General features: G+C 43.5%; 1 protein-coding gene and 1 pseudogene across 4 annotated transcripts in view; one reads left to right on the top strand and one right to left on the bottom strand.

Moving 5' to 3' along the window:
• Nucleotides 1-24,532, top strand: part of OSBP2 (oxysterol binding protein 2) — a 219,053-nt gene that overhangs the window by 144,388 nt on the left and 50,133 nt on the right. For all 4 annotated transcript variants that reach the window (XM_075272643.1, XM_075272652.1, XM_075272669.1 and 1 more), the window contains one exon: nt 19,760-19,952. In XM_075272643.1, the coding sequence (XP_075128744.1) occupies nt 19,760-19,952 (193 nt within the window). The remainder of the gene's footprint in view (nt 1-19,759; nt 19,953-24,532) is intronic.
• LOC142190762 (U2 spliceosomal RNA) lies at nt 10,692-10,834 on the bottom strand (annotated as a pseudogene).

Here is a 24,532-nt window from a genome sequence, read left to right as displayed (position 1 = left end):
TATTGTAAGAATAACAAAGAGATTATGCAGAGGATACATCCATAAAGTCAGTAGTGTACTCTAGAGGTAAGAGCTAGCAAGTAAGAAGTACTAGATAGTGAATGATATTAAAAAGGAAGCCTCAAAATAAAGTGAAAAATTGAAAAGGAAGATAAGTAAAATTGTACAAGAAAACCCAAAGAAATTAAGAGAGAGATAAGGAAATAAAAAATAAAAAATAAATGAAAAAATGAGTAAAAAATAAAAATTGAAAAATTAAAAACAAGTAAAAAGTAAAAATAAAAAATTAAATATAGAAATTAATAAAAATACAAATAAAAAATTGAAAAATAAAGAAAAATTGCCAAAATGAGTAAGGATACTATGAATCATGGGCAGACCCTGGAGGCAGGACAACAGCGGGGTATCAACGAGCCTGTGGAGAAACAATATAGCATATCATTAGTATATAGATCAGATGAACGCGTTGATGTCATATTCGCGATTTAATCCCTTTGGTTCAAGAGTCTGAAGTCTATGAATCCAATACGCCTCACGCTTTTTCAAGATTGAAATACGATTGCCTCCCCTTCTCGGGGCCTCAACATATTCCAATACTTGAAAACGAAGTTGTGAAATACTGTGCTTTTGCTCTTCAAAGTGTGCTGGTATGGGAAGAAAAAGATTTTTACACCGGATGTTGGATTTATGTTGTTTAATGCGGTCCCGGATACGCTGGGTGGTTTCTCCAACGTATCCGAGACCGCACGGACACTTGATGAAGTACACGACAAAGTTGGAATCGCATGTAAAATAGTCACGGATAGGGATCGTCTGGCCATTCAGAGGATGATAGATCATTTCTCCCTTTTGTACATTTGAACACTGCTGAAAGTGTAAACAAGGAAATGTCCCTCTCCGTTGAGTACCGAGAAATGTTTGGCGGGGTGACTTTTTATCAGAACCGATGTCTGCTCTCACCAAGCGGTCCCTAAGATTTTGTGGTCTCCTGAAACATGGTAGAAATGGTAATTGGAATTCTTGAACCTGGGGGTATGCTCTGCCTAGAAGGGACCAGTGTCGTCTAATGATGTGATGAACCTTATACATGAACGGGTGATAGTGATGTACAAAGGGAATTCTGTTAGTTGTTGTTTTTTGTGTATTAGTGGTGACCGAAATGGTGTCTCTAAGTGCTTTTTTTAAGACTTTATCCGGGTATCCCCGTTGAGTAAACTTGTTAAGCATTTCGGTGTACCGCAATTTCTTAGTCTCATGATCTTCGACAATGCGCTTGACCCTGGTCAGTTGAGATTTTGGTAATGCCCTTTTAAGAGCTGGGGGGTGACAGCTTGTGAAGTGCAACAGACTATTACGGTCTGTATCCTTTGTATATAGATCTGGTTGTAATTTGCCTGTATCTTTGAGGGTTACTCTTGTGTCCAAAAAATGGATGGACTGGAGGTCATAGCTTAGTGTAAATTGAAGTTCTGGCCATATGTGATTGAGGTGGTCGGTAAACTCCAGTAGTGTGGGGAGAGACCCTGTCCAAATACAGAATATATCGTCTATGTATCTTCTCCATACTATGGAGTATTGCATGAAAAGGTTATGGGGATACACAAACTGTTCTTCAAATGAAGCCATATAGGCGTTGGCATATGGGGGGGGCATATTAGACCCCATGGCTGTACCCCGTCTTTGAGCATAAAATTGGTCTTGAAAGAGAAAATAGTTCTCCTCCAGGATTATCCCTAATAAGTCAAGTACTAAGGCAATTACCTGTGGGTCGAGTGCTGCGGTTTCCAATAGTCTTTTGGTTGCAGATATTCCCTTGTGATGTTCTATGGACGTATACAGGCTGACAACGTCCCAGGTCACCAATATACTGTTGTGTGGTATCCTGTCTAACCCTTTAATCAAGTCCAAAAATGCAGTGGTGTCCAACAAGAACGATTTAGTCTTTTTGACATGGGGGGTCATAATCTTTTCGATAAAAATTGCTAAGGGCAAGAAAATAGAGTCCGTGGATGCTACAATCGGGCGACCTGGGGGTTTGTCCAGCCTTTTGTGAATCTTGGGCAGAGTATATATTACCGGAGTGATTGGATCATTTTTGGTAAGAAAGTTATAGGTGTATATGTCTATACTGTCCTGACGAAGGTGTTGGTCCAGTGTGGTTTTGATTCTATCCCTAATTTTAAATACCGGATTGTTAGACAATGGGGTATAGACATCCCTGTCACTCAATTGGCGGTTAATCTCAGATATATAGTCTTTCCGATCCATTACTACCAATGCACCACCCTTGTCCGCTGGTTTCAGTATCAAAGATTTTTCACTCAACAGGGATTCTAGAGCCCTTTTATCATCCCTGTTCAGATTTGGTGGACATGTGAGCTTGTTTTTTTCAACTAGTGATCTAAATTGTTCCATGTCCCTATTAATTAAGGAAATCACGGTTTCCACCGGAGGTGAATTTCTTGGGGGCATAAATGTACTTTTTGACTTAAGGTCAAGTTCTTTACAAGTAATTTTACTAGTTGTATTGTCAGTGGGTGGTGCAATTGGTTGTTTGTTGAAATGTACCTTGAGTCTCAGAGATCTATACAATCGTTGGAGATCTAAATCCAAACGGAATAGATCAAACCTGTATGTTGGACAAAATGAAAATCCCTTCTGTAGAAGGTCCACTTGTGTAGGTGTCAATAACTTAGAAGAGATGTTTACTACCAAGGACTCAGATCCTACCTGGGATCTAGTTGCCATCGTAGGTGGAGGGGCCGAAGAAGTTTGTTGTCGACCCCTTCTCCTTGGAAGACCTCGTATTGATTGGGTTGTATTACGGAAGGAACGGTCGCTACCGACACTGGAATCCGATGAATCCGGGGTGTTGTAGCGACGTCTAGGATTATATTGTGTAGTGGGGTAACCGTCCTTCCATCTGTAAACCCGGTTGTTCAGATAGTCCTCTTGGTCTCGCATGAATTTCTTGCGTTTCTGTGCCTGGAGGTCTTTACGAAATTGAGACAGTGAAGTTTCAATTTTATCCCTCATGCTTGCGAATTCCAGTTCCGTGCTGGTGGCACGCAACTGGGATTCAGTATTTGCGATATGGGAACGTAATTCCGTGATGCTTTTCTGTAAAAAAAGTTATAGTTAACGTCATGATATCAAACGAACATTTGTTCAAAATTAATTCGAATTGACCACAAAAGTCTTTGTCATCTTTGAATATTGTAGGAACTACGGACATTCTAAGTCCGCGAGGAATCCTCAGATTCTTGATGTACTCGGCCATTGTAACACAGTGTAGTTCTATACTTACAAGCTTCTTACGATCTTTTTCATAGTCACGAGTCTTAGTCTCAATGGGGGCTGAATCAAGGAAGTCGCGGTCGTAAGTGACTCCTGCAAGTATTCCTGCCGTCTCTTCTGGGTTGAATGAAAAGACGAGGTTTTCCATGGCCCGGTCTTCACCTTGCAAAGGGCAAGTATGTGGTAAAGGGATGCAAGGTCCAAAATATAGCGTGGTCGTAGGGTCCCAACCCGATATATAGAAGTAAATGGAACGACACACTTTCTTGTGCGAGGTAACAGAGTGTTTATTCTGTAGAGTGAAACGCTTTTCGGCACACCTAGAGCCTTCATCAGACTCTACACATTTCACAAAAGAAAATAAGAAAAAACAAAACACCACATGGTAATTAATTTCACACAAATTATATACAATATGTACAATAATAAAGGCCACAAGTAGACGTGCAGGTGTGACTGCGACCCTAGATCCAGGTGGGTTCAATTCTCCTGAGAGGTGATGAAATTTAAACGACACTTGTGGTGGATAGACTTGACTATAGGTAGGTAGAAGAGCCAGGTAGTCATATATCGTAATGGTGTAATAAGGAAAAATAATATACAAAAACATTGTATAAACATAACAGGTAGTCATGGGTAGAATAGGCCACACTAAAGGAAAAAGTGATCTAAGAACTTATATGACAAGCACAAATATATACAATATATACCTTCGTTAGCAATGTACCAAATGTGTAGAGTCTGATGAAGGCACTAGGTGTGCTGATCACTACTATTCACGCTAGTAGGAAAGTGAAATTTAAAGTCTTTGGATAATTCATTGAAACCAAAATATCCACTGTAGATAGTCATAAACATGCATTTCATGCCTTATAACCTTATATTATTATTACACTGTTTCTCAGAAAAATACAAACCCCCCCCCCCTTTCACCTCCTGGACCATGTCCAACCGGCAGTCATGCCGGCACTCCACTAAGGAAGCGCCGGCATGACTGCTGATTGTCTTATTTTTGGGGAAACAGGGTGCCGAGAGGACATGGACATGGATCTTTTGCTTCTTTTATTTATCCCTTAAGTACTATCATGGTGTCTATCATAATGATATGTGTACGGTGGTGGTGCATGATAAACACCATGGTAGTACTTAAGGGTTAAATGGATTGCAGTATTTGTGCATTAGGTTGGACTGAGCGTGTGACTTGCTGAGGAGGCATCCAAAGTCCTGGGCACTGAGAGGGGATGGGCACTTATTACTGCTGTGCTTGATAGAAATCCCAGGAAAAGGTGCAGTTTCATACACAGCTTGTTCCGGTGTAGCTATTTGGGTTGCTGGAGTAACAGATAAAACCCCGGCCCTGGTGCATGTATGGGATCAAAAGCCCTTCTATCTCAATAAACTATAGTATTTTAATTGATAGTTAGGAGGACTGTGAGGGCTAGTTCACACAGGGATAGTGACCGTGTATTTTGGTCCTGATTTTGATGCCGGAAGCCGCATCAGAATAGGACCAAAACGCGCCTGCCGCGAAAGTCGTGGCTTCCGACAGTCGCGGCTTCCCACTCTGGAGTAGGCTCAAATGAATGGGCCTAGTCCGGATGGTGCTGTCGCAAGGCGGACGCCGGGGCTGAAACAGCTGCGAAATCCGCCTAAAGAAAGGCCAGCTTGCTTCTTTTTTCCATAAGCCGGAACATACCGCTCACGGAAAAAAGGAAGCTAGAGGTCTACATAGACCTCTATTCTGAGGGGGCGGATTCTGAGGTAGATTCGGCGTCAAAATACGTCCCCTCTTGCCCCGTGTGAACGAGCCCTGATAGATTTTGCATTGTCCCCAGGAGCTTGAAGCCACATCACTGTATAGATGGTTCAGAGTAATCCTCAATATATGATCGGTGAGGGTCCGACTCCCAACACCCCCACTCAATAGCTGATTGAAAGTGCAGTAGCATTTCACAAAGTACTGTATTTTACTTTGAGCTTCATTCTGCTGGCATTAGATGTTATAGTCTGAAATAATCATTTAAATGATGTACAAACCATTTATATCGGTCCTACCGTAAAAAATCCATGCCGCCGAAATGATCCTATTTAGAGGAATTAGTGTATTTTATCCTCTTTATAGCCATGTAAGAAGATTTAAAATGTTCTTGTCCTAAAAGTGCCTGTTTTACAGATTTTTGTACAGCATGTTGAATTTTATTTATTTGATTTTTTTTTTTGCTACTTTTATTATTTTTTTCATAAGTATACGATCCACAAAATGTAATATAGAAACCGGAGGGATTAACAGTGGGTGAAGTTCATATATAATACAATATGAATAATTCTTAGACTACCTATTACTTCTATTCTGTGGTGATACCCTGGTGCTTCTCTTATCCAGAGCTTCAAGCTATGTTTCTACCTACTTTCATGGCCCAACAGTCTTGATGAGTTTTCTTGGTAAGGATTTTGAGGCTGTATCTGCCTCAAAATCCTGACCAAAAAGACGGCTCTCATTGAAATCAATGGGAGCCGCTCAGTTTTATCCAGGAGCCGGCTTGTTCCGGCTCCTGGAAAAAGAAGTGGGGTGCTCATTATTCAGGCCGTTTCGCCTTGCGATTCGGCCTAAAGACAGCCCCTCCTCCAGACTAGGCCCATTCATTGGGTCTAATCTGGAGCGGAGTGCTTGGCTGGATGCCGATGCAGTGCACCAGCTTTCAGTTGCGGCTACCCGTCTTTTGGATCGGAACCTGAGGCAGCCGCTGCTTCAGGTTCCGGTCCAAAAAGCCCCGTCTGAACTTACCCTAAAAGAGTTCCTTCTCTTATGAAGTGCCAGTATGCTGCCCAGCCAGCCCATCTTTCCAGTTTACTGGTGAAGATATTTTGTCACTCTAGGCCAGTATACCTATAATTGTGGCTACCTAACCATGGAACATGTCTGATCTTTATCACCTTGTACAATCATGGCTGGCGGCTAGCGCATAGTCAAGTGCAACCAGCAAAGAGTTTCTAAGAAGTCTTTCTCCTTTAAAGAGCCCTGTCCGCTCTCATGATATATCTGTTCTATTAATCTCTTGCATTCCTCATAAAATAGCAAATCTGGAGCATCGCTTTAAGGACCTATTTACACACGTTCGACCCTCCCTCTCGATTTCCCACTGCTGTACTAATAATAAAATTATTCCCATAATTTCTTACAGGGTAAGTTTTGCGTCCGGCATCAGTTGTAAAGCTGAATGTCTCCCTAAAATAGATAGACAATTATTACATACAAAATGCATGATCTTTCCATCAGCTGTGTATGGCTTAGGATAAAAATTGGAACTGCCTGGACCCAAATTATATTTGTGAACACACCCCTAGAGGAACACATAATAGGATGTGCTCTTTGGAATAGATGAATAAATGAAAAACTGGACACTGATATTCCTCTTGTCCCTACACACTCATTGTCCTATCAGGACTGACAGTATCAGACTCTCTACAGAGGGACACACCCTATTGACAAGGGGAATAATTGACAATTTATTATTATATCACCAGTAGGGATAACAGACTGGAGGTACAAAAGAGAATTCTACAAAAAAAAAAAAAAAAAAAGATATTTCAGAATTGTTATTTCATGGGGAATACAAGTATCAGGAGAGGTGATAGGTGTTCTCCAAACTTTCCCTGCCATTCCTCATCTCGGTCACCTACACAGAGACAATACAGTAACATCCTAATGCTGATACATTGGTCCATATTATGTGATTGCAATGGTAATATTGGCGGTTGTGGTGCACATTATGGAGGATAATTTATCAAATCCTGCACTCCAGAATGACAGGGTTTTGGGACTTTTTGGACTTATTTGCAGGAACATTTTGGAATGAAGTGGATGGAAAAGTGGACGTGGTTACCTGTCTAACTGTCTGTGCAACAGATTTGCCTCCGAAGGACCAATGTACTTGAATTAGAAAATGCACCAAATATATCAAACTATATATGGCATGTGATAAATTTGGTGCAACATAGATTCCTACAAAACAGACTTGAGAAATCCCGCTTGTGATGAATCTCCTCCTATGATGTTTTCAGTACATGGCTCTTGCTTGAGTATTACCTACGTCCATCTTTGGCTGATGGGTGATCTGCTCTTGGTTATGTCTTGCTGGATTCTGAAGCCGGAGCTCCATTATACAGCATTAAGGCTTTGTCATACTTGTTTTGTTCATCCAGATAGAAATGTTTTGCGGCAAGGAAATCTAGTCCCACATGGAGCTCATGTTTACAAATGGCATCACTTATTAATGTCTATATCGCTGGGAGGAAGTTGTTCTATTTCTGTGTTCAAATATAGATTCTGATTTCTCTCTGCCGCGTATGCCAAGTGATCGCTTTATCAGCTCTATCCATGGGGGGAAGCTATTTATAATAGCACTGGAATGTGTGATACTGCTATATTGCTTTCTATTCTAGTGCTCGTATTTATTATGTATCACACTTGTCAGAAATGTGAGGGGCAATGTTCTCCTGATGATATTTATGGAGAACATTGATTTTAATTAAATAAAATTTAATAGGCAAGAAAATAGTTTTCAGTTCTGGAGTTTTTGTTAAAGGTAACCCATGGTCGGTCAAAGAAGACAGGAGACTAATTACGCAGGAGACTAATTACAAGTTACTTTCTAGGTGGTACAGAGTTCCTGCTGTCCTCCACGAAATTTACTCTTCCACATCTGCATACCTCCCAACCGTCCCGAATTCCGCGGGACATTCACGATTTGGGTGACATGTCCCGCAGTCCAGGTTGGAGGGAGGTATGTCCCGATTTCAACTCAGATCTGCGTCCAGAGGATGCAGATCTGAGTTGAACACATATGTGGCTGAAGCAAGGAGCTGACACAGGTCAGCTCCTCTCTTTGCCGCTGCGCGCCTCTCTCGCTGACACATGCAGCTGAACGAAGGAGCTGACACAGGTCAGCTCCTCGCTTCAGCCGCATGTGTCAACGAGAGAGGCGCGCAGAGAGCAGCGAGGGAGCGGAGGAGAAGGTAAGTTTAATGTGGAGGTGGAACGTGAATCTGGGGGCAGATGAAGGCGAGGACGGCATGACACTGGGGGCAAATGAAGGAGGGGACGGCATGACACTGGGGGCAGATGAAGGAGGGGACGGCATGACACTGGGGGCAGATGAAGGAGGGGACGGCATGACACGGGGCAGAGATGGAGAGGACGGCATGACACTGGGGGCAGAGATGTGGGGACATGAATCTGGGGGCAGAGATGTGGAGACATGAATCTGGGGGCAGAGATGGAGGGACATGAATCTGGGGGCAGAGATGAGGGACATGAATCTGGGGGCAGAGATGGAGGGGGGACATGAATCTGGGGGCAGAGATGGAGGGGGGACATGAATCTGGGGGGACATGAATCTGGGGGCAAAGATGGAGGGGACATGAAACTGGGGGCAGAGATGGGGGACATGAGGCAGAGATGGGGGACATGAATCTGGGGGCAGAGATGGAGGGGGGACATGAATCTGGGGGCAGAGATGGAGGGGGGACATGAATCTGGGGGCAGAGATGGAGGGGGGACATGAATCTGGGGGCAGAGATGGAGGGGGGACATGAATCTGGGGGCAGAGATGGAGGGGGGACATGAATCTGGGGGCAGAGATGGAGGGGGGACATGAATCTGGGGGCAGAGATGGAGGGGGGACATGAATCTGGGGGCAGAGATGGAGGGGGGACATGAATCTGGGGGCAGAGATGGAGGGGGGACATGAATCTGGGGGCAGAGATGGAGGGGGGACATGAATCTGGGGGCAGAGATGGAGGGGGGACATGAATCTGGGGCAGAGATGGAGGGGGGACATGAATCTGGGGGGACATGAATCTGGGGGCAGAGATGGAGGGACATGAATCTGGGGGCAGAGATGGAAGGGGGACATGAAACTGGGGCAGATGAAGGGTGTATATGAAACTGGGGGAGAGATAGAGGGGGGTCATATAATTTACGGGTGACTGTAGGAGGATTATACTGTGTGCGGGCACATGAAAAATTAACGAGTGGGCGGAGTCAACACAAAAGTGGGCGGGGCTACGCGCGCCGCACATTTTGTCCCTCTTGCAGTTCTTCAAACGTTGGGAGGTATGCATCTGACAAATGTTGGAGGTGTCACTCTGAGTGGGGCATGATGGCGCACATCTGGTGGGGGTGTACTCTCCTGCAACGCTTCTGGTCTGGGGTTCGCCGAGTTATCCTGCAGGTCACGGGAATAGACTGGGCGGACAATACTGCCCCTTTACTTCTCTCCATATTCTCACATAAATTCTGGAAACCCAACCATAGACTCCTGGGTTTCATGTTGGTCGGGGCTAGGTCCGTCATCCCCAAACTCTGGAAGTCTCCGACACCCCCCTAGTCTCCTATCCTGGCTGAAGGAGATCCTTAGCGTATGTAATATGGAGAGCCTGGTGACAGGATGACAGAGCGCACCAACAGACGTGTCGAGTACTTTATTGCTTCTGTTTTTTTTGTTTTTTTTTATCGAAGGCCTCAAACAGTGCCAACGTAAACACCACTGTGCACGAAAAAAGTGGGGTGCCACTAAAAAAAAAAACGTGCCCAGGATGCTGTCAGTCAAAAACTTACCCTTCCCCTCCCCAAAAGGAGAGAGGGGGGGGGGGTGTTCCCGACTAACTCTCCCCCAAAAGGAGCTGAGCGGCGTCGAGTATCAGTGGGCTAACAGCCGAAGCCGAAAGCCCTCAACTGCCCTTTTCCCCTTGGGGCTGCCACCACCCAGGGTACTAAGAGCTGACATTAGTCCGGTTTCACCTAGGGCTGCCACCACCAAGGTTACTCCCAGATACTCCCGGACCCAGACCAACGGACCTGCGTCCCCCCCAGTCTGCCCAGGGGGGATTAACAAGAGACAGGAGGGAAGCCCATTACAGACTTCGCCTCCAGACGACCGTCGGGGGCGTCCCAAAAGGGTACAGCAGCCCTTCGTCGAACACAAAAAAGTGGACAGAGCGAAACAAAAGAAGTGAAAAACATGTAAACAATAGGTGAAGTGCCAATCAAGGCCCGGTTCACCGCCGGATCTATAAAAAATTTCCCCGTACTAGTAAACCAGGCATAGGGAGTGGGTGCTCAAAAAAGGTGTTTGCTTGTGCCACGCAATGTGCCTCATTCAGTGGGTTTCCCACGCCCAGTGAATTAAGGCACCTCGGGGTCCACTCAGCCCCCGAGGCACAACACAAGAGGCCTTCGAGCGCCTCCCGACCCTCCAGGCAAGACCCATGGCACTGAGGTGCCAAGTGGTCGTGTTTCCAGCGTCCGCAGTCTACATCAGTCCCCTGCAGTGGCCGGTGCCAAAACCACTGGCGGAACCGATTACTAGCTGCATCCCCCAGCAACATGCCCAAAGTGGTTCTCACGTTCCCATCTCCACAGATTTCGGTCTACTCCCGCCCATACCACCATGGACCTAGGGCGGTTTCACCTACTTTCTGCTTCTGATAAGAACAGATACTACACTTGATCTTAGCCAAAAGGCCGAGAAGCAGCATCATGCAGCAAATGCTTCAGGGAAGTCGGGCATGTTGTTCAGGGTGCTTGCTATAGAGGGCAGCATAACAGAGGCACTGTCTCCCTGTTTACATCCTGGGAGACAGATTTGCATATTCTTCCCATGTTCCTTTGCAGTGGAGCAACTATGGCTGTATAAGTCTCCACACACCTGAGAAGGTGGTCTCTCTCTAAGGAAAGACGTTATCCCCACTATATGGAGAGTGGTAATCTATATTACCTACATTACATCATGATCTACATGATGTACATACACTCACCGGCCACTTTATTAGGTACACCTGTCCAACTGCTCGTTAACACTTAATTTCTAATCAGCCAATCACATGGCGGCAACTCAGTGCATTTAGGCATGTAGACATGGTCAAGACAATCTCCTGCAGTTCAAACCGAGCATCAGTATGGGGAAGAAAGGTGATTTGAGTTCCTTTGAACGTGGCATGGTTGTTGGTGCCAGAAGGGCTGGTCTGAGTATTTCAGAAACTGCTGATCTACTGGGATTTTCACGCACAACCATCTCTAGGGTTTACAGAGAATGGTCCGAAAAAGAAAAAACATCCAGTGAGCGGCAGTTCTGTGGGCGGAAATGCGTTGTTGATGTCAGAGGTCAGAGGAGAATGGCCAGACTGGTTCGAGCTGATAGAAAGGCAACAGTGACTCAAATAGCCACCCGTTACAACCAAGGTAGCCAGAAGAGCATCTCTGAACGCACAGTACGTCGAACTTTGAGGCAGATGGGCTACAGCAGCAGAAGACCACACCGGGTGCCACTCCTTTCAGCTAAGAACAGGAAACTGAGGCTACAATTTGCACAAGCTCATTGAAATTGGACAATTGAAGATTGGAAAAACGTTGCCTGGTCTGATGAGTCTCGATTTCTGCTGCGACATTCGGATGGTAGGGTCAGAATTTGGCATCAACAACATGAAAGCATGGATCCATCCTGCCTTGTATCAACGGTTCAGGCTGGTGGTGGTGGTGTCATGGTGTGGGGAATATTTTCTTGGCACTCTTTGGGCCCCTTGGTACCAATTGAGCATCGTTGCAACGCCAAAGCCTACCTGAGTATCGTTGCTGACCATGTCCATCCCTTTATGACCACAATGTACCCAACATCTGATGGCTACTTTCAGCAGGATAATGCGCCATGTCATAAAGCTGGAATCATCTCAGACTGGTTTCTTGAACATGACAATGAGTTCACTGTACTCCAATGGCCTCCACAGTCACCAGATCTCAATCCAATAGAGCATCTTTGGGATGTGGTGGAACGGGAGATTCGCATCATGGATGTGCAGCCGACAAATCTGCGGCAACTGTGTGATGCCATCATGTCAATATGGACCAAAATCTCTGAGGAATGCTTCCAGCACCTTGTTGAATCTATGCCACGAAGAATTGAGGCAGTTCTGAAGGCAAAAGGGGGTCCAACCCGTTACTAGCATGGTGTACCTAATAAAGTGGCCAGTGAGTGTATATGACATATGTTGAAAAGGGGTTAAAGAAAATCTGATTTTGGAAACAGACCTCTATAAATTATCTATGGGAACCTGTCACTATGAAAATCTAGTCTAGTATGAGGCAGCATGTTATAGAGCAGGAGGAGCTGAGCAGATTTATATAAAGTTTGTGTAATTTTGCCATTTAATAATTGAAATCTCTGCTCATTCTGGATTTAGGAGTCCAGTGGGCGGTCCTTATCAGTGATTTGACAGCTATCTACTCATGATCATACATACACACCTTCACGTATCTTCAATTACATCTCCTATGATATGAACATCTGGTGTGCAGTCATTGTTTGTGTTCCCATAAATACAATGTAATGTTATTTTAGGGGTAGAAACAATAGTGGTATAGTGTTAGCACACAGTTCCAGTGTCATATACTTCCTGAAGCCTCAGCACTGATATGTACTGAATTTTGATGTATGCTTTAGAGAATAGGGAGTTGTTAAAGAAGCACTTCCACAATTTCCTGCACCTATTCCTAAACGTGTGTGAGTAGTATAATTTATGGTAAAAAGAAACTTTACAAGGCACTTTATTTTGGAGATATTGGTTCCCCACAGAGCATTGTTGCCTTGGGTAACTTCCTCTCTGGCTTGCCGAATACAGAATACGGACTCTCAGGGCATTCTTATGAGAGCCCTGATCTGACTCTCACAAAAATACATTGAGATTCCCACTTCTGGCAAGACAGAAAGGAGGTCACATGGCTCAAGAATACTCAAATTTTGATATACAAGCTCCGCTCCAAAAGATTCTGTAGGTTTTTACATCAATTATACTATTCACATAAGTTTAGAAATGTAGGTAGGTCAAAAATTGTAGAAGTGTTTCTTTAAGAAGCTGTAGAGAAATTATTGCAGAAAGACACATCTGTATACTGGATTGCACATCTCCAAAACTGTCAGAATGTATTAAGCGATTTGCGTAAAGGACATTTACATACAAAAATATTAAAAGCAATTAAAAACCTACAATATGCACATGTCTTGACCCTTAAAAAGACTTTAGAAACCCCACAATAATGCCCTGAAATATTTGGAGGTTACTACAAATCCCAGGACCATGAACTCAGAAAGTGAACTGAACCTTCCCCATGGGCCATAATACAATGTTAAGCATTATTACCATCTGAGACGTTTATCCTGTATTAAAAGCTTATATTTTAACTCTATACCATAAATGTCTGTAGGTTCAGGTTATAGTTCCTGGACTCCCACCTATTGGGAGAGTAGGCAACCATGTCTGCACATGGTCTCCCCATTGTGGATTATAGATGTTGGGGTAACAGCCTCACCTTCCACAACACCTGGAAACTGCAATGGAGAGAGCCAAGTGCCATGTATAGGCTGCCACCTCTCTAGCTTATATATTCTTTTTTAGAGTGTTAAGCAGGGGTCAAGTGACACCATTTTCCTGATCTATGGATGACCCAGAGATAGTTACTCCGTGCACCATTAGTACTTTTCCATTTCTGTGTTGTGTGTGGGTCATCGGTTCTCTAACATAGAAACTACATGCCTGGATTCTAGGCCGAGCTAAAATTTGTAAAATGAGTGGTACTTGCTGCATTTAGGATGGGGGACATGTAGGCTCCCATTAATCCATGTGATGGCTGTGAAAAATGATATGCTTGTCTAAAGGGATGAGTTTTAATGCAATATTTGAGACTAGGCACACAAGATGCTAAACAAGTAGGAGATCCAAAAGTCTGATAGATCTACAATACCAGTAGTGGAGAGATTCATTGATCCTGGAGTAGGCAGGGGCGAAGCATAAACTGCATACCCATACGAGGAAGTGATGAACTCCAGAGTCTTCTCTAAATAGAGTCCTCTTCTCTGGCACTTTGGAGGCCATTATTTGGTCAGAGTCAACTAATGGGTAAAAATAGCAACTCTCTAGTAGTATCTCTAATCGAGACCCAAATCCAGACAAAACCTATTATTCCTTTCATTTTGTAACCTAGCTAAGAAGTGTAGAAACTTTAGGGGGGTTGTCCAAAATTAAACTAAATTGGGCAGGGGATAGCGCAAATATGACTTACCTGTTGAATCTGCCAGAATTCTGGTTTCTGCTGATGGTGTTTGATGAACATGTGATAGCAGCCAGGGACATAACCTCAGAGGGTGCAGCCGCAGCTGGTCGCAGGAGCCATATGGGGCCCAGAAAGAGTCTCTTCCGAGACATTTTGCAGGGTCCAGAAGCTTCATGTTACACCGCTGGCTGCAGCCCGTCCCTGCTTTCACCGACCTCTGTTGGTTGTCTATGTGACCGCACAGATGCTGCCAGGTCAACAAACACTGGCGGGGAAGACTCCAGCAGAAAAGCTGAAGCTGTGAGGGATTCAGCAGGTAAATAATGCTTCTTCTGTTATTTTCTACCATCCTCTTTGCCCCATTTTGGTTCAAACTCAGAGAAAGCCCTATAATGAATACGATAAATTGTGGAGAAGGAACTTTAGAAAATTTGAATTATGAATATAAAATTGTTAATGTAATTTAATTTGTTGTAATTAGTTTTTTTTTATTATTGTGGATTTTATTTGTACTCTATTGTGTATTATGTGTATTATAGCTACAATTCTGATATGTTCTATTAATATAAAATCCATATTGTAAAATATTTATACGTGATAATATGTGGCATAACGGTTTAAGAATATTTCTTTTTGGAGCCACATAATTGAGATGTGATATTACTCTGATGCTGCCTGTGAAAGAAAATCCTATGCAGTAATCTGGAAGAATAATCTGGGGATTATAATCTGGGGATTATATGAGATTCAAGTTCACGAAGAAGATTTTGTCGATGAGATATTCACAGAAGAACTGTGGTTCAGCACAGCTCTACCTGCGTCCAGGTTATACTGTATTGAGGATATACCGTATTCTCTGGTCTGTTGATTGTGGATTTCTGTGGATACCTTTTGAAATTGTGCATATACACTGTGTATTATAAAGGGCCACTGTGTGTTTAATCACATGGAAGGATTTTATTATCAATCTCTCTAGATACATTCCAAAAAGTGTTGGTCACATATCGCTTGTATGAGATAAACAACACACTATAGCAAATGCTTGGCCTTTGTTATTGGTCCTGTTTCTGTTTCTACCTAAAGGGTTTCATTCCCTTTCCTGTTTGCTAGTTTTGGATCAGTTATTACCCTGGATGCCTAAGGCATGGATTTATTATATTCTAGACTGAAAGGTTAACTGCAGCTACACCGGCCAGCGGAAGTCAACTAGTATACTAGAATATCTTGACATATCACTAGTTCTAAGAATTTAGTCCAAGTCTTAGTGACATGCTTGGTTTGGACCATAAAGGGCTTATCTGAGATCATATAAATCTTGGTCAAGGGCTGTTAAAGGTGTAACGTAGCAAATTAATTATTACTTATCTGTTGAATCCCCGCCATTCCAGCACTGATAGTCCAGAGTCCTCCCCACTGGTCTATTCTTTTTATTAGCTGCGATCACATCAACAACATGTGATCACTAGGCACAGAGGTGTTTCATATTGGCTTATAGAGGGGCCCTCTGTCTTCCTACACCGTTGGTTGTCATTTTTGTAAGCACATTACACCTGTACATGCCTTGGACTAGACTGATGGCTAAAGGTGTGTTGGTGGTCATAAAGGCTTTTAGATGCTATTACAGCTTTTCCCCACATCTCTCTATCTTATAAAAATGAATTCTTGTCTGTCTGTCTGTCTGTCTGTCTGTCTGTCTGTCTGTCTGTCTGTCTGTCTGTCTGTCTGTCTGTCTGTCTGTCTGTCTGTCCGTCCGTCTGTCTGTCTGTTCTCTAATGCGAACCAAACGACTGGACCGATCTTCACCAAATTTGGTACAGAGATACTTCAGATATCCGGGAAGGTTTAAGACGAGACTCCAACTCGCTCGGACGTACCGTTGCTGAGATACAGCATTCCAAACACAGTGCCCCCCCTTAGCCAATACAAACCTGCAAGACTTTCACTCATATTCCAACTGCAATACACATGGTCACTCCACATGCACAATACAACACTGATATCCAAACTGAGATACACGCATCACAGGATTAGATACACAGATCAGCACACAGTACCACATGTTAGAGGATTAGATACACACGTCTGCACACAGTCCCACAAACCAGAGGATTAAATACGCATTTCTGCACACAGTTCCACACACTGAAGGATTTGATACATGCATCTGCACACGGTTCCACATGCCGTAGGATTAGATACACACATCTACACATAGTTCCACACTCCAGAGGAATAGATACGCGCATCTGCACACAGTTGTACACGACATAGGATTAGATACACGTGTCTACACACAGTAACACATGCCGTAGGATTAGATACGCGTGTCTACACACAGTATCACACAAGGGAGGATTAGATACATGTGTGTGCACACAGTACCACACTTTGGAGGATTAGATACATGCCTCTGCACACAGTACCACAAGCCAGAGAATTAGATACGCGACTCCGCACACAGTATCACACGGGGGAGGATTAGATAAACACGTCTGCACACAGTACCACACGGGGGAGGATTAGATACGTGCGTCTACACACAGTACCACATGCCATAGGATTAGATACGTGCGTCTGCACACAGTACCACATGCCGGGGGATTGGATACGCGCGTCTACACACAGTTCCACATGCCATAGGATTAGATACGTGCCTCTTCACACAATACCACACAGGGGAGGATTAGATACGTGTGTGTGAACAAAGTACCACACTTTGGAGGATTATATGCATGCCTCTGCACACAGTACCACAAGCCAGAGAATTAGATACGCGTCTCAGCACACAGTATCACACGGGGGAGGATTAGATACGCGTGTCTACACACAGTAACACATGCCATAGGATTAGATACGCGTGTCTGCACACAGTACCACATGCTGGGGGATTGGATATGCGCGTCTACACACAGTTCCACACGCCGTAGGATTAGATACGCGCCTATTCACACAATACCACACAGGGGAGGATTAGATACACGTGTCTTCACACAGTTGTACACGCCATAGGATTAGATACACGCGTCTGCACACAGTAACACATGCCGTAGGATTAGATACGCGCGTCTACACACAGTACCACATGCCGTAGGATTAGATACACGCGTGTCTGCACACAGTACCACTTGCCATAGGATTAGATACGCGCATCTACACACAGTTCCACACTCCAGAGGATTAGATACGCGCATCTGCACACATTTGTACACGCCATGGGATTAGATACACACGTCTGCACAGAGTACCACATGCCATAGGATTAGATACACACGTCTACATACAGTTCCATACTCCAGAGGATTAGATACGCGCGTCTGCACACAGTTGTACACGCCATAGGATTAGATACACGCGTCTGCACACGGTACCACATGCAGTAGGATTAGATATGCGCGTCTACACATAGTTCCACACGCCGAAGGATTAGATACGCGCCTCTTCACACAATACCACACAGGGGAAGATTAGATACGTGTGTGAACACAGTACCACAGTTTGGAGGATTAGATACATGCCTCTACACACAGTACCACAAGCCAGAGAATTACATACGCGTCTCAGCACACAGTATCACACTGGGGAGGATTAGATACACGCGTCTACACACAGTACCACATGCCATAGGATTAGATACGCCCGTTTACACATAGTTCCACACGCCGAAGGATTAGATACGCGCTTCTTCACACAATACCACACAAGGGAGGATTAGATACGTGTGTGCACACAGTACCACACTTTGGAGGATTAGATACATGCCTCTGCACACAGTACCACAAGCCAGAGAATTAGATACGCGTTTCCGCACACAGTATCACACGGGGGAGGATTAGATACGCGCATCTACACACAGTACCACATGCCATAGGATTAGATACGAGCGTCTGCACACAGTACCACATGCCGGGGGATTGCATATGCGCGTCTACACACAGTTCCACACGCCATAGGATTAGATACGTGCCTCTTCACACAATACCACACAGGGGAGGATTAGATACACGTGTCTTCACACAGTTGTACACGCCATAGGATTAGATACACACGTCTGCACAGAGTACCACATGCCGTAGGATTAGATACACACATCTACATACAGTTCCACACTCCAGAGGATTAGATACGCGCATCTGCACACAGTTGTACACGCCATAGGATTAGATACACGCGTCTGCACACAGTACCACATGCTGTAGGAATAGATACGCGCGTCTACACACAGTTCCATACGCCGAAGGATTAGATACGTGCCTCTTCACACAATACTACACAGGGGAGGATTAGATACATGCGTCTGAACACAACTTTGAAGGATTAGATACATACATCTGCACACAGTACCACATGCCAGGGATTAGATACACCTGTCTGCACACAGTACCACACGCCAGAGGATTAGATGCACGCGTCTGCACACAGTACCACATGCCGTAAGATTAGATATGCATGTCTGCACACAGTTTCATTTACCGGAGGATTAGATACGTGCCTCTTCACACAATGCCACACGGGGGAGGATTAGATGCACACATCTGCACACAGTACCTCATGCCAGGGATTAGATACACCTGTCTGCACACAGTACCACACGCCAGAGGATTAGATACACGCGTCTGCACACAGTACCACATGCCGTAAGATTAGATATGCATGTCTGCACACAGTTTCATTTACCGGAGGATTAGATACGTGCCTCTTCACACAATGCCACACGGGGGAGGATTAGATGCACACATCTGCACACAGTACCACACCAACAAGGATTAGATACTTGCGTCTAAACACAGTAATGCATGGGGAAGGATTAGACACAGCTTTACTCCAGGTATCCATAACAACTGATCACAGGTTTTTCACTGATATCCAAAATGAGATACACATAATCACATGACGCTTATGGACATACACACAAACCACATATAAAATACACCAGTGCAAAACTGGACAATTCTTATGAGGCCACTACACAAACATAAAATGTAATATACCCGTGCGAAGCCGGGTCCTCCCTCTAGTTAGTTATAAAAACTGTGATCTTGAAATGACCTCTGTTTTCAGAAATTTCCCAGTATGAAAAAAAAAAATCTGCAGACCCAAACTAAATGATCATTGGGTCACTTATTACTAATATTATATTCACTTGTTGGTTATTTTTAGTGCTCACATATGTGTGACTATTACCCCTACAGAGGGCAATTTTGTATGACAGCCAAGACTGGTTGGCCAAGACTTTATATCATCTAAGAAATGACATTAAAAGAAACATTTTTGAAGAAAGTTGAATTACATTGACCTACCTACAACCATTACTTTTTGTAACAAGTGTTTTTCACTGTATCTTTCTATTACCTTTTTTAGGCATGTCGCGATTTCTTGGAATTAGCAGAATCCCATAGTCGTAAATGGCATCGTGCTTTGCAGTATGAGCGTGAACAAAGAGTTCATTTGGAAGAGACCATTGAGCAGCTAGCAAAACAACATAATAGCCTTGAGAGAGCCTGCCGAGAAGCACCTGGTCTGTCTTCTACAGGAATTCCCAGTTCTGTAAAAGGTAAATCGCCGCTGCGGTCTGAACATGACTACTCAACAGAACAAGGCAGTGGAAAATCCCAATGAGATATTGAGGTGTTTAAAGGAACATTAAAAGTAGAAAATAGTAAGAAGTAGAATCCGGGTGCTCAATAATGTGTTTAGTAAGTGATTTATTCAGTGTAAATCAACTCTGTATACAAGAAATGCAATCCATGAGTAGTCGTTCGAACGTCTTTAGTCCCACACGGACCTTCATCAGACTACATTGGCAGTAGTTGTAGATGCCGAAGCATGTTCCCGCTTAAGCAGCCATTACTGCAATTTTCCATTCTGTTCTACTCCTACAATTACTGCCAATTTGGTCTGTTGGGGGGGGGGGGGGGGGGGGTTGTCTGTGTGTGACCGAAACCATTTACAAGACCACTCATGGATTGCATTTCATGTATACAGAATTGATTTACACTGAATAAATCACTTGTTAAACACATTATTGACTGTCTGGATCCAAATTATGTGTGTGAAAATATAACAGGACATTTGCTCCCCTCCTTCTCCTATATATGTATTTGGCTGTAAGAGAACTGGCTGCAGCAAGAGCCCTTCCCCATTTCTATGTCTCTCTCAGTAGAGACTGGAAACACTTTAGCCCAGCTCCATCTGTAGCTTACCTGTTGAAAATGAAAAGAATAAGGATCTACTTTAACGTGATTTTGATATTGATTTAGTTATTTATTTGTATTCATTTTACTTCTATAACACCAACATATTCAACAGCACTTAACAGATCTTATCATCACTCATTACACACACAATCTAAATTCTTTATCAGCAAGTCTTTTGGGTGTGGGAGGAAATCAGAGTACCCAGAGGAAACCCACACAAATATGGGGGAAACATACAAACTCCTCTATGCAGATGTGCTTGCCTGGATTTGACCCCAGGACTAGAAGCAACAGTGTTAACCACTGAGCCATCATATGATCTGTGCACTTCCTACTGTGTATTTCTGAGCACCACAGCTCCTGCTATGAGCAGATTACTGGTATGCTGGGTTTCAGACACTCAACAATCTGATATTCATCTATCCTAAAGATAGGTCATCAATATCAAAATCTTAGATAAACTTATTAACATCTGTGTTAATTTCTACTCTTCATTATTTGAGGTGTGATTTTTGGTTTTTTAGCCACTTGGCCAGTTACACTAAGTCATACCAAATTATTTTGATGTCATGGACATCCTGTGTTGAGGGAGTTCTATATAAGGAAATCCGAATTAGGACCCCCTGAGAAGTTGGTACATGCCTGCACACTGAATATGTTTGACTGTAGAGGGCATGTTCTTCTTGACTCCCAATTCTTTTAGGAGGACCAGTGCAGAGAATTCCCTTCTGTTTGTCAACATTATGATGTCAGTTGAAATGGGAGAATCCTGCACAAGGTTCATGGCTCTAACTTGAGTTAGGGTTCCCCCTTATCATCAGCTCTAAGAGTCCATTCACACTTTGTGAAAGGAAAAAATCAGTTTCAGGAATTAGGAAACATGCCAATTCCACATGGATTTTCCGCCTCCCATTGTCTGCGTTTGTTTTTGCAGGCAGAATCCGCCTGAAGGAAGCTTTTTTCCGCTAGCAGAAAAAAAGGGCTAGCAGAACCCATAGAACTCTATGGGGAGGCTTTTTTTCCACGTGGATTCTGACACAGATTCAGCGCCAAAATCCTCGTAAAAAACTTCTGTCTGAATGGACCCTAAAAAAGTAGCAAGCTCTGCCAGTAGAGCACTTACGGTTTTACTTGGGAGGATACTTCTTTACATAGCTTAGAGAATTGCCAGGCTACTTGTGTCTATATTTTCTTTGAAACGTAGCATTAGTTATAGCAAATTGATATATTGTCTGTATGAGGACCATAGTCGCTGAGCACACCTACCTTGACCACCTGATGAAATCTGCTCCTTAGTGTAGGTACTCACTTGAATTTGCGACTAGGTTCATACCCTTAGGCTAAGATCTTACATTGCAGATACGCAGCTTTTTTTGTTGTTGCAGATTTTGTTGCAGTTTTTTGTGCCAAAGCCAGGAGTGAATTGAGCAAAAGGTAGAAGTATAAATACTTCCTTTGTATTCCCCATTGTTTTTGAAGCCATTCTTGACTTTGACTCAAAAAAAAACGCAACAAAATCTGCAAGAGAAGAAGCTGCGTTTCCGCAATGTGGGGCCCTAGCCTTATTCTGCTTTTTTCCAGTGGCTGAAATGAGCAGTCCTTCATATAAGACAGCTATGAGTGCAGTGAAAAGTCATAAAATAGTGCAGCAGGTCTGTAAGTTAGTTTATTAGCGTTTTACATTCAGTTCAGCTAATTATAACTCTATATACTGTGAGATCATTTAGATTAATGATTCTACAGAGGACATATGGTGATGTTTACAAGGGCAGATGCTAGAGGTTCTTTTATTCTAATGTTAGTAATTAAAATGCAGTTAATAAGGTCTTATTGCATACAACTTTTAGCTTACAGCCAGGGGTAGACTGACCATTTGGGCAGTGCTGAGAGCCCAACTTGTGTGGGGGGTAAAGGGGTAGTGAGCGTGCAAATGAAACATCAAAGCAGCATATGACCTCAAATATGGGAGTGATTTATTACCTGTGATTTCATTGCAGGGGATAGTGGAGAAGGGAGGGGTACATAGAGAATGAGAGCAGGAAGATGAATCATGGGAAATGTAGTTTGTGCACAGATTCATTGCATACAAATAAGTGATACAAAGAGCAACAAGTAAAATAAAGACAAGTGAACAGTGATTATTTAGCCCTGCTGTGGATGTACTTGCAGATAATTTTTGGATGCTGGATAAACCAACATATCATGTACAACTGGTAAGATCCAGCTGGCATTTACTCATACATTTTTAGTAAAGGAACAGCACAGAATTAGAAGAAAACATGTTCTTTTATTGTAATATTATGGGGAATTTAGTTATGTCAAGACTGGTATCTTTTAAGTGCAGAGTCTGCAAAGGAAATGTGCAGGGGAAAAAGAAAATACACACAGGTTTAGAAATCCATATATCACAGATGCTGGCTATGTAACACAGCTCACACCCACCAGCATGTGAGAGAACTTAACTTTAATCCTGGAACTTTAATTCCACAAATCTTGTGGTCAATAGTGAATGCAGCATCTGAGCAGTCAGTTAGAGGGATTAGGGTATGTTCACACGGAGGAAAAGGTCGTGGAAACATTTTCTGCTGTGTGAACATTGCGCACGCTCGCTCGGACAGAATGCTGATGCAGTATCGGCATTTCGTCGTTGCATTCCACGCCTGTGTAAGCCTGAATGAATGGGCCTACACTAGAGCATGTCTTGGCCACGAATCCACGGCAAGATAGGGCATGTTGCTTCTTTTTTTCGTTACTAGCTAGTGAAAAAAAAAAAAGCGAGTGGCTCCCATTGAAGTCAATGGGAGCAGTTTTTGGCAGCAGGTTTTGAGGTGGATTCCATGTCAAAATCCACTGCCAAAAAACTCAGTATGAACTACCCCTTAGATGTCATGGCAGCTGGGGGCCTCGTGAAGTTAGCAGGTCTGTCATTGTACTGAACCTATTAAACCCTACCTTTGGCAGGGCTCAATAGAAATACAACATTGGAGTAATACCCTGCAGTACTACAGAATTGCAGTGTATTTTTCCAGTGATCAAATTAGCGTTCAAGTATCCTGGAAGGGTTCACAGTCACAGTTTATCAGTGCATTAAAAAGGCAACTAGCTTGGTTCCTGGGAGCATAAGTGAATTTGTACACTGACCTCAAATCTAGAAGGGGACCAAATTTGCAGTTTTTTATTACTTGAGGGAATGGTTCCATCTCCCTAAAGTGTCTTTTACCAATATTTACAACTGCACCTTGCTTTTACAATACTATCTTGAATGGTGCCCCTTATTCTACAATAGTCTAGAGTCCTGGATGTCGTTGCAGGGTCGGAGGGGCTGCTAAGGGACTTATCTCCTTCATTTCCCAGCACCTACTTAGGAGTCATTGCCGCAAATTTCCATTATATGTAAAGACTAAGTCAGAGGCCGATGTCGGGCCTTTGACAGATGAGCAGTGGAGTGATGTCCTTGACTTAACTATAAGGGGGAGTTCACACTACTGTTACTAATGTCCGTTGCTGTCTTCCGTCATAGGATGACAGCAACAGGCATTAAACTTTCACAGAGAATGTCATAGACTGATTCTGTGTCTGTTCCCATTGACACCAATGTAAACAACATGACGGGTTTGTTTGCTTTTGTAACAGAAGATAGTTGTGCAGAATCAGTCTGTGACGCTTCTCTGTGACTGGTTAATGTCCATTGCTGTCTTCCTATGATGGAACAACAGACATTAGTAACGGTAGTGTGAACGCCCCCTAATAACGTTGCTCAGCTAGACGCAGAGATATTCCCAGTTGCTCTTTATTCATATACCATATATGACACCAATCTTGTTGCATAAATGGAATTGCAGTTTGGACTGTCCATGATTGTTTGGGACCCTATTGGCTTGATGCTTTGCTTATGATATGGTGGGTTTATGATTAGACCCTAACCCAAAAGTTTGTC

Source organism: Leptodactylus fuscus, chromosome 1 (genome assembly GCF_031893055.1).
Source record: "Leptodactylus fuscus isolate aLepFus1 chromosome 1, aLepFus1.hap2, whole genome shotgun sequence".
Lineage (NCBI taxonomy): Eukaryota > Metazoa > Chordata > Amphibia > Anura > Leptodactylidae > Leptodactylus > Leptodactylus fuscus.
Note: the sequence above shows the minus strand (reverse complement) of the source record. Positions and strands in the feature narration are given on the sequence as shown.